The 12,531-nt window shown below is 32.6% G+C and overlaps 1 protein-coding gene across 3 annotated transcripts in view; it reads left to right on the plus strand.

Annotated features, from left to right (window-relative positions):
* fliI (FLII actin remodeling protein) overlaps positions 1-12,531 on the plus strand; it is a 175,271-nt gene that overhangs the window by 78,435 nt on the left and 84,305 nt on the right. For all 3 annotated transcript variants that reach the window (XM_085815549.1, XM_085815551.1, XM_085815550.1), the window contains one exon: positions 1,033-1,189. In XM_085815549.1, coding sequence (XP_085671675.1) covers positions 1,033-1,189 — 157 coding nt within the window. The remainder of the gene's footprint in view (positions 1-1,032; positions 1,190-12,531) is intronic.

The following is a 12,531-nucleotide window of genomic DNA, read 5'->3' on the forward strand; positions in this document are numbered from 1 at the left end:
AATCTTTACCATGCTCACGGGGTAAAACACAAAAATGTAAAAATTCATGTAAAACATATTCTTTGTATCTAATGAGACTTAAAATAATACAAAACAACTTATCATCTCTGGTGCTTTAGTGGCTTATTAGAACCTTAAAGTATATTAACTGGGTTACAACCCCTGGAACTCTACGTGAAGCTACGACACTAAGAACACGTATTTGTTTTGATGTTATTTCTTTGGGTGTACCGCTTGACTAAAGTCTACCTGCTATTTTACTAAACCTCTAGACTGACAAGTATGTAACAAAATGAGACTTAAAAAAAAAAAAAAAAAAAAAAAAAAATCAATGTAAATCTAACAGTTAGTAAAACGTAAATAAAATATCACTTATTTTTGTCAAATATGTCCAACTATTATAAGTGTAAAATATTTAATGCTACTTGATAAATTTCATAAAGTTTATTTTATTCTTAAACTTATTAATAATTATGTTAATAAATTTATGTTTAATAATAATGCATCCTATTTACAGATCTATTTTATTTTTATGATGTTATAATAAACATGAAATTCAGGATAGATAATATTTTTAATTGAATTTATTCAGCTCCCATTTGCTCATAGGTCCTTAATTTTTTTCATTAATGTTCTTTAATTGTCCTTAAAAGTACTTAATTTCCATGTGCAGAAATGTGTATGAACCTTGTTGTTATGGATAATATACTGATGTCAATTTCATTAGTAGTGTGAATAGTTTACCCCAGAATTAATACTGTTATCTGCTTTTCAAATGCTTTAAGTGTGTATTTTCCTGTATATATTTATTTCATGAATATATGAGATAAATTTAATGTTTATAATGGTCTTTGTTATTACACTTTATTTCATAGTCACAATCATATATGTTTAAAATTATTCAGTTATCCATACTTAATTTCTTATTTTTGTTTTGGGAAACTAAAAGTTGACTTTCAGTGGGAACCCTCTAAAAGCAAACATTTATTTAAAATATCTAATGAGTACTTTCTTCCCACATATATATATTAGCTCACAGCAAAGATCCAATAGCCCGTAAGCAAAGGTTAAGGAGAAAAAAAGATGATGAAGTTGATAGTGAACAAGCAAAAGTTTTGAAAGGAATGAGTGACCTAGCTAAAGATAAAAACAAAGATTTAACATTGGATGATAAAAATGTCTCTCTGAAGTAAGTTGTAATTCTTTCATATTGAAATATATAGTGTACTTAACATTCTTTTAAAATTGTGCTTAAATGCTTAAAAAAAAGGAACCAAAAGGCAAAGAGTTTTTCTGAATACATTCCTTTAATGCAAATTTATGTACAATAAATAACATTGTCCGACAAATATTCAAAATTATAAAACACAATAAAAATAAAATGAGAATCAAGTGTTTGATTACTTTTTGATGACTTAAATAAACCATTTTATGGGCGGCATTGATCTTAAAACTCGTTAAGCTTCATTTTAAATAATAATACCATTAACAATTTTAATAGAATTTGTAGAAAACTGTTAAGCTTTTGCCAAATTTTAACTGATAGTAGAAGAAAAATAGATTTTTTATAGCACTATTTAAAATAATGAAATAAATTTATGCTAAGCATTATATAAAAAGCAAAACAATCATAAGCAATGTTGATATCATTGTTCGACATATTCCATTCTTTTTTAATGAAGTGTTCTAAGCTAATTTAGAGTATATGTTGAGATCAGATCTTTGAAAATATTATTCTGAAAGGTACAGTGAAGGCTTTTGAGTTTTTATAACTACAGAAATGTATTTTAAATTTAAAAAAAAGCATAGCAGAATAAACATATATTTTGCTTTTCTTACTTCCAGCCTTGTCATTGACATATTAAGTACTGCAGTCTAGTTTTAAAAAGTGATTAGGAAAAAGTGAACTTTTTTCTTATTTTGTATGATTATTTAATTATCATTTCTCTGCTTTTTAGCAAAGATTAATGTCTAGTATATGTTCTTATCATTTCAATGGTTATTTAATTATTGGAATTTTTGTAAAGTAAAATGTTCCATTTCAGAATACGATTTCCCTCTTTCTTTATCAAAACCAGGAAATGGTAGAACACATTATATATTTCTCTGTGTTTCAATAAAATACAAGATATCAATAATATTAATGATGGATTGATCTTTTTTCAATTAATAATAAATGGAATTACAAAATGGGTTAAATTTTGTAGCTGTATTAATTTGTGTTTTTGCATTTATGATAAATTTATCACAAGATTCTAGTGATAAAAGTTTCGGGACAACAGTTCTGAGTTTATCATTACATAACAAAAATGGAATATAAATTATATGTGTGTTAATAAAATTTTGTCTGGTTATATTGTTCAGACGATAACTTTGTAACAAATTAATGATTAATATGAATTATGCTAAATTATTTAGCTGCATTCTTTGATTATTATGAGGTACTATGACTAATCCTAATAACAAATGTATGTGGAGTTTAAGAAATTTTTCATATCTTTTTTAATTAGAAATTAATTTCTGTGTATTAACATATTCAGCACAATTTTATCATAATTTGGATTAGTATTTTGAAATAATAATGCAAAGATATTAAAAGCCATCTCATTTACACTACATTAATAACAAAATCCTCATTACAGAAAGATAAAATTAAATACAGTTAGTGGTCAGAAAACTGTACACCTGTTTCAGAACTTCAGAGATTTCCTGGAAGCTTTGATAGAAAAGTATCCCATTGACAAATCTTTTAATCTCTTAAGAATGCATATATATATATATATATATTATGTTATTTCTTTGGGTGTACATGTTGCTGCAATGAAATCAGGACTTAGAATTCTCACTACCTGGAAAATCAGGTTTTTTTTTTTTTAATGATCAGAAAAGTCAATGAAAATAATAAATTTTTTCAAAATATCTGGAACAAGGTTTGTTTTGTTTTGTTTTAAGGTAGTGGTGGTGGTAGTAGTAAATTTAGAAGTGCAAGATCAATTCTTCTTAGGCAATAAAAAGTTCGCATTTTATATAAAACCTGGTTTGGTTTTGGTTTTATGTGATTACGGCAAAGCCTCAAGGACTATCTACCTAAGGGATGCCTTAGGGACTTTAAGTAGAGGACTTTCTATAGGAAACTGGCTCATATACACGTTACACATGGGTAAAACCATGGAAACGCCCACACAGCCAGTCCATTCGTGGGATTCAAACCTTGAACCAAACTACAAATACAGTAACGTGTAAACAATAATTTCTTGTAATGAAGCAAAGTTGCTGTCATCTTTGTTTTTCTTGCACAAAATATTTTATTCAGTTCATATCAGTGCAATTTTATTCACCTACGTCTACTACTCTTCCTAGGGAGTTCGGTGAGAAACTACCCTCTAGTGAGCTGTTGTCCATTCTTCCTCTTTTTTCAAGCCACCATAATTCTTAACTTCTTCAGTTTTATTTAGAATGTCTTAGGGTAATTATTTTCTATGAATGATATACTGTTATTATAAATTTCTTCTTCCAGAATTAGATATTTCTTTTTAAAAAAATCGCTTTTTTAAATGATTAAATGCATGCTTCTCATATATGTGTGTATACTCATTATATGCCTATATAATATATGTGTGTGTACGTACAGGGTGTCCGAATCAAATGCATCTATTTTGAACAGTCAATTAAAAACAAAGTTTTAGCGCTACAAGAGCAATACTGGCCACATGTGGGAGCTAAATTCTTAGAGTTTGTCGACAATATTTTTTTCTTCCATCTGGCGCACCAGCGCTTTTGCTGAGCCGGCAAACAGGAAAATGGCGTCACCACAAGAAAAGGCACAAATTGGTCTCTCGTATGCAGAACACAAATCTATAGTAAAAATGCAAAGAATGTTTCTAACAGTTTATAAAAGAAATCCACTCCAGGCTAAGAGCATAAAAAAGTGGCTCAAAACGCTTCTTGAAATGGGAAGTGGATGGAAAAGATCCGGAAATGATCTGCATTCGCATTTTTATTCACGTGTGGAAGATGTTCGTTGTTCAGAGCCCTCGTCAGTTGATCAGGAAGGCAGATACTAAATCATCTATGCCATGATCAACTATTCATTATGTGCTGAATCAAAAACTGAGGATGCATGCATATAAAATGCAGATTGTGCAGAAACTGCAACCAAATGATGAGCCGCAGCATACAGCATTTGCTGTGGAGATGTTATCTCACATCGAAAATAAACATGATTTTCTAAACCGCATCTCTTTTTCAGAGGAAGTTACATTTCATGTTAGCAACAATGGTAATAACCACAACTGCAGAAAACCCCTGTTCACTACTCGAATTGGAATGTATAATATAAGACAGCCCCAAAATCAATGTCTGATGTGCTTTGTCACATGATACAGTCATAGGACCATTTTTCTTTGCTGAGACGTCTATGACTGCCAATATTTGTCTGAACATGTTACAAATTTTTGCCACCAAGATCTCCCGATGTGACTTTTCTATATTTTTCTCCTTTTGGGGCTACATGAAAGACTACTCAGGGAACATCCATGATATTGAAGACCTTCATGCCTCCATAACCATGGCTATTGCTACTGTGACTTTGGAAATGCTACACTGGACATGGTTGGAACTGAACTACCAGCTGGACATTCTCAGGCCTACAAGTGGAATTGTACTGATCGTTTAACCATTTAACTGCCGCAGAAAATATACAAGTTCACTCCCCAGAGCCACCGCTTTTTACACAGGCGCGCATATTTACGCAATCTATTAGGGGGAAAATAAGTACAAGTTTTGCTGTGTAAAAACTGTTTATTTTCTCAAAATAAAGAATAAAAGAAAAAATGAAGGTTCAAAATTTAATGTTTAGAGCAAAAGTATAATAAAAAAAGATGTAAATATAATAAAAATCATGTTTGTATAATAAAAAAGATCCCCAAAAATAGAGTTTCAATCAATTTATTTTTAGACCAGTAAAATGTAATATCAGGTTTCATTGTTATACTTTGTAAAATAGTGTACCTAACTGGAAAGTATGGAGGCAGCATAGGCAAGTTTTTCATATAAAGTGATATCCAACATCGAGCATCTTTCAAAGAATTGTTGTAATCCTGATGTAATATCATAATATAAGCATCTGATGTAATATCATATTCTGAGGTGTCTGATCCTTAAGATGATGCAAAGTAACGTCTATTTTACTGTCATGCATATTCGTAAAAAAAAGCACCTACTTCAAAACAGTAAACAAAAACGAGAGACACAGAATAAAAAAAGTATGTTTGTTTTACTCAAACAGAAACACAAGCAATAAGTGTGCAGTCATTAGTCATCACTGTCAGTTATATTCCTAAAACAAAGCACCTACCACAAATAGTAAGCGGAACGTACAGAAAATAAAAATGTATGTTTTACTCAAACAAAAAACAAGACCAGTAACCGCGCAGTCAATTACTTTCACCGTTTCAGAAACATCACCTCTCCAATTCCTTCCCTCTTCTCTGAAATAGTATCTCCTTTTGCACACTCTGTCAAGGTCATTGCGGTGTTACATTCCAAAGCTTTGCGAATAACTTTACTGGTAGCAGCACAAAGCAAATGACAGCCAGATAGCATTTCGGAAAGGCATATATATGTATATATATATATGAAGGGCATATATGTGGGAATCATGAATGCCCGATGCCAACTTAGCGAAGTACCAGCTGACGTCATCAGTATAGCTCAGCGCGAATCATCCCAGACAGAGTCAGATGGCTTCCAGACATAGATACGAGCAGACGGCTCGTATGCCTTCAACAGTTGAAGAAGACAGACAGTCTTAGATCTTATTTTGGGAGTTTCGATTCTTCTTTTCATTTTCCACCTTTAGCTGTGATGACTCTAGATGATCATAGTATTTAAAACTAGCTGGGAACTATGCCGGAGGAATTCTGTGTGAAGGACTGTCTGTGATTGTGCATCATTACATGAATAATTCAACCTTTAATCTTTACTTAATTTATCATTATTACCCTTTATTTCTTATTGTTAAATAAAAGCATATGTACAATGCCAAGATAGTGAGTGCTCTCCTGCTCTGATTAAAAAAAGAACTCCACACATGTATATATATATATGCCTAGGACAATTAACCCATCAGCTGAGCAAGGTGTATATATACGTCCGTGACAGTTAAAGGTTAATAAAAACTTTGTGAGTATTGGTATTTAATTTGATGGTTTTCTTATGCTTTTAAACTCTCTGTTAAGTAGAGCAACCTCTCCAAATTGGGTACATTTGATTCGAACACCTTGTGTGTGTGTATATATATATATATGTATACTCAGGTTAGTCAAAATGAAAGGCATAATCTATTATAGATTGATAATGATGATTATCTATTATTATCTATTATCTATTATTATCTATATCTATTATTATCTGATCACTAGAGAAATGAAATTTTATAGGTTCTGAAGTGGTTATTTTATAGGTTTTATAGGCACTGGTCTTTTGGTCCTTTGGAAATTTCACTCAGTATATGATCCATTTGCTTTACTGACTCAATATATGATCCACTGCTATGGCCATCTTTGTATTTGTGATAGAAATGCATGTGCCTTTTTTTTCACTACCTTTTGTCCTCAAGGTTGAAATAAAACAGTCAAGTTTAGTCACACATGATGATTCTGTGGAAGTATGCTGAACAATCCCCAAGGAAATTTTGTAGATCATCACGTGCATTCTTCCTAATCTGTATCATCTTTCTTGTAAAGAGAAATGCAACCCAATGAGAACAAATTTTTCAGTGTTCCACTATTTGGATTAGTATTAGCATAGATCCTTTTGCCATACCTATATGCTTCTTGATCTCTCTGATGGTGACGCATCAGTCATTTTGGATGAATTCCTCAGTGATGTATTTTCATTGATTGTAACAGTTCATGGTCTAGCTGACCATAGCTAATTGTGGATGTTGCAGTCACCATGCTAAAACTTTTGAAGCCATCAACACATTATTTGCTTCCTTGTTTTGTCCACATAGACTCGGAATGTCTTGCTGTAAATGGATGCCCTCCCATGCTGCTCTCTAAAAGTGTCCGTATATTGTTGGAGATTGACAGTAGAGAAATTAGCTGCATTCACAGGACTAGAACATTAATTTTTGATGTAGTCTTTTCAGGTATGGCTGGTATCATACTGGTAATGTCGAATCTAACCCAAGCTGTGAATATTGTTTTGCTCAGACGTTCATTTATCAGAAATTCTGTATGTGAAGCCACATTGCTGCTTGATCAGAAACATATCGTTTGCATTTTGTGAATAGAAGTTTTTGAGTTATTCTCAATTTGTAGAGAAATTTGATAACTGAATGTTCATGTAATAGAATGTCATGTTGATCATGTAGGGTGGCTTGCTTGTAACAATAGGAAATAAAAATTAGATATAGATTAGGTGATGAAGGGTAAATGTTTCTGCTCACCAAATTTCATTTACTTAGTGCGGGCCCACCAGCAGTCGCTGAACACTGTTGTTAGTTCGATCCGAGGTTCTATCATGTGTATTGATCCGAGGTTTCCCCACGTGTAATGTGTATACGAGCCAGTTTCCCTTAGAAAGTACTCCACGAAGGCATCTCTTCCCTTAGGCAGATAGCCCTAGTGTGCTTTGCCATAATTAAATAGACCATTTACTTAGTGCTTATCATTACTGAGATATGATGGATTGTGCGTTACTTTTTGATGAACTTTTGTATTTCTTTCATTTGCTTGGCAGTAATAAGTAAGGTAAATAAAGTTCTTATAATGTGTTGTTTATTATATTGAATGATCCAGAAAATGCTGCAACTTGTAAAATCAAAGTGTGTTATCTTCTAATTATTTTGCTACTGATGATGGGTTGTGGCCTCGAACAAAGTAGATGTTTAAATATGGTCTTTCCTACTCACATCGTGTAATTCTAGCATTCCCTTCCTTCTTTCCCAATTATTTCATCATCATCTTGACAGAGAATGCTGGAAAACAGAATTGTCTACTTCAATCCAAACCTTCACCTCTTCTTTATTAATAATAACCTTCTATGAGTGTGTAACTATAAATAAAAGATGCTGATCACAGCTGCCAAACTTGTTTTAAAACTAAGAGAATCTTTGTCGCTTGACTCAATCTATGAACATGATCATAAGCCACAATGTATGCCAACAGCAGTGTAAACTAATGTTCTGTACAACTTTCCAAGCAAGAGAAAATTAAATATAGCATATATTAATATGAGTTATTCTGAGAATCATAGACACTATCTTCAAAGTTCACACTTCAATGCTTAAAAAATAATCAGTACTTCATCTGTATTGTTTCTATAGTAACTAGAAGCTTAAGTCCTGCAGACCATATTAGACTAATAGTGAGTTATCACTACAACGAAGGTTAAAATATCCTTTTTATTTAGTCTAAAGTTGAATTGAACAGGCCTACTTGTGGATATTTAAATTAACCTAATGGATTAAATCAATTTAATTTGATAACATAGCCTTATAAGGCTATATATAGAATAGACTAAATTAAGCTGGCTCAAAGTATTACCAGCACATATTTCTAAAACATCCTCTAGTAAGATACTAAATCCAGAATATAACTTAAGTAGAGCTGATGAGGCAGCACGTGTTTCTAAAACATCTGCTAGTAAGATGCTAAATCCAGAATATAACTTAAGCAGAGCTGATGAGAATAACTTAACTGCAAGACTCAGTTGCCAGAAGCTCTAACCTGAGCATATCTATCACCCTCTGTTTAAATACACACAAACCCAATTTGCATTCTGATAAGGATTATGGAAAGGAGATCTTATAATCAAGACTTAAATCATAATAACTGGTTAATTAACATAAAATATGTTACACATTTTTGCATTATAATTCTTTGATCCATTGTTTGGATAATGCGTGTTACATTGGGTGGCAGAAACATAACATAACATTTCTGCATTTAAATTTTTAGCCCATGATATATATATATTTTTTATTTCATAAGCCTAAATTTTGGATTAAAATTTAGATCTTCAAAAATGCCATTATTTTGATATTGTTTATTAATTGGGTGCCAGTTATGAGAGATTTTTCTGCACTACGAATTGTTGCAACCTAATCAAAGAATAAATATGGAAAAATACCGTGTGCAGCAGGGGAACTTCCTTATTTAAAATGTGCGCCATCTAGCGACATTTATTCCAAGAAGGGTGGGGTGGTGCTCATTGAAAAGAGCGGTATCTAACGTTTTATGTCATGTAGGTTTAGAACCGATCATGCAGTGGATGAGAGAGGAGCGTGCATTTGCCATGGAGTTGTACTTTTCAACATACTACATTTTCATCCATATAAATTGGCAGTGGTGCAAAAACTTAATCCATGTGATTTCCTTTCACTAAAAAATGCATGCAAAGCCATTCTTGACAATATGCCTCATGATGAGCTTATGTTCTTTAGCGATGAGGCTCATTTTTATCTTTCAGGTTTCAGCATGCATTAAGCAAAACATGCAATCATGGAGTGGCACGAATCCCTGAGAATTTCATGAGCAGTCCCTCCATACAGAACATGTAACTGTTTTGTGTGCATTGTCCAGAATAGGCATCATTGGAATTTTTTTTTTTTTTTTTTTTTTTTATAACATTTCCCTGTACGTTTTATCTCCTTGTGGGACGATCGTCAGTGGCCAGCACCCTCGCCTGATTTAGCCCCATGTGATTTCTTTTTATGAGGCTATCTGAAATCTCTAATGTTTAAAGACCCTGGCTCAACTGAATGAAAATACTTGGCCTCAAATTTTGATGAAGGTCAGACAAAGATTTATTGAATGCGGCCGGTATGTTTAATGTCACTCCACCCCATGGATTTTTATATCTTAACCTCTCTTCAAAATTCTCAGGATGGCCTGAAGTCCACTTCTTTGGAGACTGTCAAACTGCATCTCAATAACTTCTTTACAAATAAACCTAATGAGCTTTTTAAAAAGGATATTTTTCAAAAATGCTGGAGAGATGGTAAAAAGTTGTAAAAGAAATTGATCCTTATGTTATTCAATGAAGTTTTCATATGCTTTTGTGCTGCTTCATTTGCTTCATATGTTTTTGCTGCTTCCAGAAATGGTCGAATGTTCCAGATGATCCAGTAGTTTGTAATAAATGCATAACAGTATTCATTTGAAAATACTTAATTTAATAACTAATTCATTATGCTTGTTCATGGAAATTAAAAGTTGAATTTCACTGTGAACCTTGTATTTACTAAAATCTTGATGTTATAAGGTATGTATTTACTATAATCTTGATGTTATTTACTAAAATCTTGAAAATTATTTGGAGGTAAAAATATAGCTTTAAGAAGTAAATTTTAAGCTTTGAATGTACTAACTTAATTAAAAAAAAAATTAAGATAATTTTCACAAAGTTTTGTTACTGAAATATTCAGACCTATGAGAAGAATATCTATATTAAATAATAGTCTAGAATTAAATAAGCAATAATAGCTAATTCAGAAGTCAAACAACAAAAATCAGCGTTATATTTACAAAATTTTCACAGGACTAGTTTCGATAGTTTTACCGAACCACCATCTTCAGCTGCAAAACCGCAAATGAACCAGATAGGAAATAATGATTAGATAAGATAAGAAAGCCTGGACAAGAATAAGCAAGTGGCACCATCTGTTGGTGAAACCAGAACTAAAACATAATTTCTTTAAAGGCCGAAGGCAAATTTGGATTGGAATTAGGATCGTTAACTAGAACAGAAAGATTTTTATGTATGTGAAATGCCTCTAGAAAATCCAGTTCTCCAATGGAAGATGTTTTTTTGAATAATATTGGCAGCAGAAAAACTGAAAGTGTGGTTTTCGGACCAACAATGCTGAGCAACAGTAGACTTCTGCGTTTCCTTTTTTCTAACATATGCCTCATGTTCCTTGACGCGAAATTTTAAGGCTCTCTTAGTTTGGCCAATGTAAATTAAACCCCACTGGCAAGGAATCCTATAAATACCCCAGGAATTCATATCCGGAATGGGGTCCTTGAGTATGGAACTCGGAATTTTATTGATGGGAGAATAAACAACCCGAAAGTTAAATTTCTGCAAAATATGTTCAACTTTATAGCTAATTGATGGAAAGAAGGGAATGACAACAGAATTTTTATAATCTAAAACAAGAGTGTGCCTTTTAGTGTGTTGAGATGAGAATTTTTTAACTGCTTGATTAATAATGTTGGGTGGAAAGTCCCTGTCAATAGCTATTGCTTTTAAATAATTTAGTTCTTCATCAAGGGCTAGTTTGGAGGAGCAAACTTGAAGAGCACGGAAAACATAGGAATAAAATGAAGCTAACTTTTGTTTAGTCGGATGACATGATTTAAAGTGTGGTGGAAGGCAAACCGATGAAGGTTTACGGTAAACCGTAGTACTGAAGTTGGATGTGTTACTTGTGACCAGAATGTCGAGAAACAGAAGAAAATTGCATATCTCAAGTTCAAAAGTGAACTGAATAGCAGGATCAATAGAATTCATTGTTGAAAGAACTTTATTTAAATCATCTTTATTACCTTCAAACAGAGTAAAAGTATCGTCTACGTAGCGGAACCATGCCAGGATGGGACTGAGGGGGCTGATATCTACATACATTATTATGAATCAAAATTGTGTGAAACTTTAAACTTCCCGGCATGGTTCCGCTACGTAGATGATACTTTTACTCTGTTTGAAGGTAATAAAGATGATTTAAATAAAGTTCTTTCAACAATGAATTCTATTGATCCTGCTATTCAGTTCACTTTTGAACTTGAGATATGCAATTTTCTTCCGTTTCTCGACATTCTGGTCACACGTAACACATCCAACTTCAGTACTACAGTTTACCGTAAAACTTCATCGGTTTGCCTTCCACCACACTTTAAATCATGTCATCCGACTAAACAAAAGTTAGCTTCCTTTTATTCCTATGTTTTCCGTGCTCTTCAAGTTTGCTCCTCCAAACTAGCCCTTGATGAAGAACTAAATTATTTAAAAGCAATAGCTATTGACAGGGTCTTTCCACCCAACATTATTAATCAAGCAGTTAAAAAATTCTCATCTCAACACACTAAAAGGCACACTCTTGTTTTAGGAGATTATAAAAATTCTGTTGTCATTCCCTTCTTTCCATCAATTAGCTATAAAGTTGCACATATTTTGCAGAAATTTAACTTTTGGGTTGTTTATTCTCCCATCAATAAAATTCCGAGTTCCATACTCAAGGACCCCATTCCAGATATGAATTCCTGGGGTATTTATAGGATTCCTTGCCAGTGGGGTTTAATTTACATTGGCCAAACTAAGAGAGCCTTAAAATTTCGCATCAAGGAACATGAGGCATATGTTAGAAAAAAGGAAACACAGAAGTCTACTGTTGCTCAACATTGTTGGTCCGAAAACCACACTTTCAGTTTTTCTGCTGCCAATATTATTCAAAAAACATCTTCCATTGGAGAACTGGATTTTCTAGAGGCATTTTCACATTCATAAAAATCTTTCTGTTCT

Source organism: Stegodyphus dumicola, chromosome 4, assembly GCF_044657685.1.
Source record: "Stegodyphus dumicola isolate Sdum_Otavi_A_Nest chromosome 4, ASM4465768v1".
NCBI classification, from domain to species: domain Eukaryota; kingdom Metazoa; phylum Arthropoda; class Arachnida; order Araneae; family Eresidae; genus Stegodyphus; species Stegodyphus dumicola.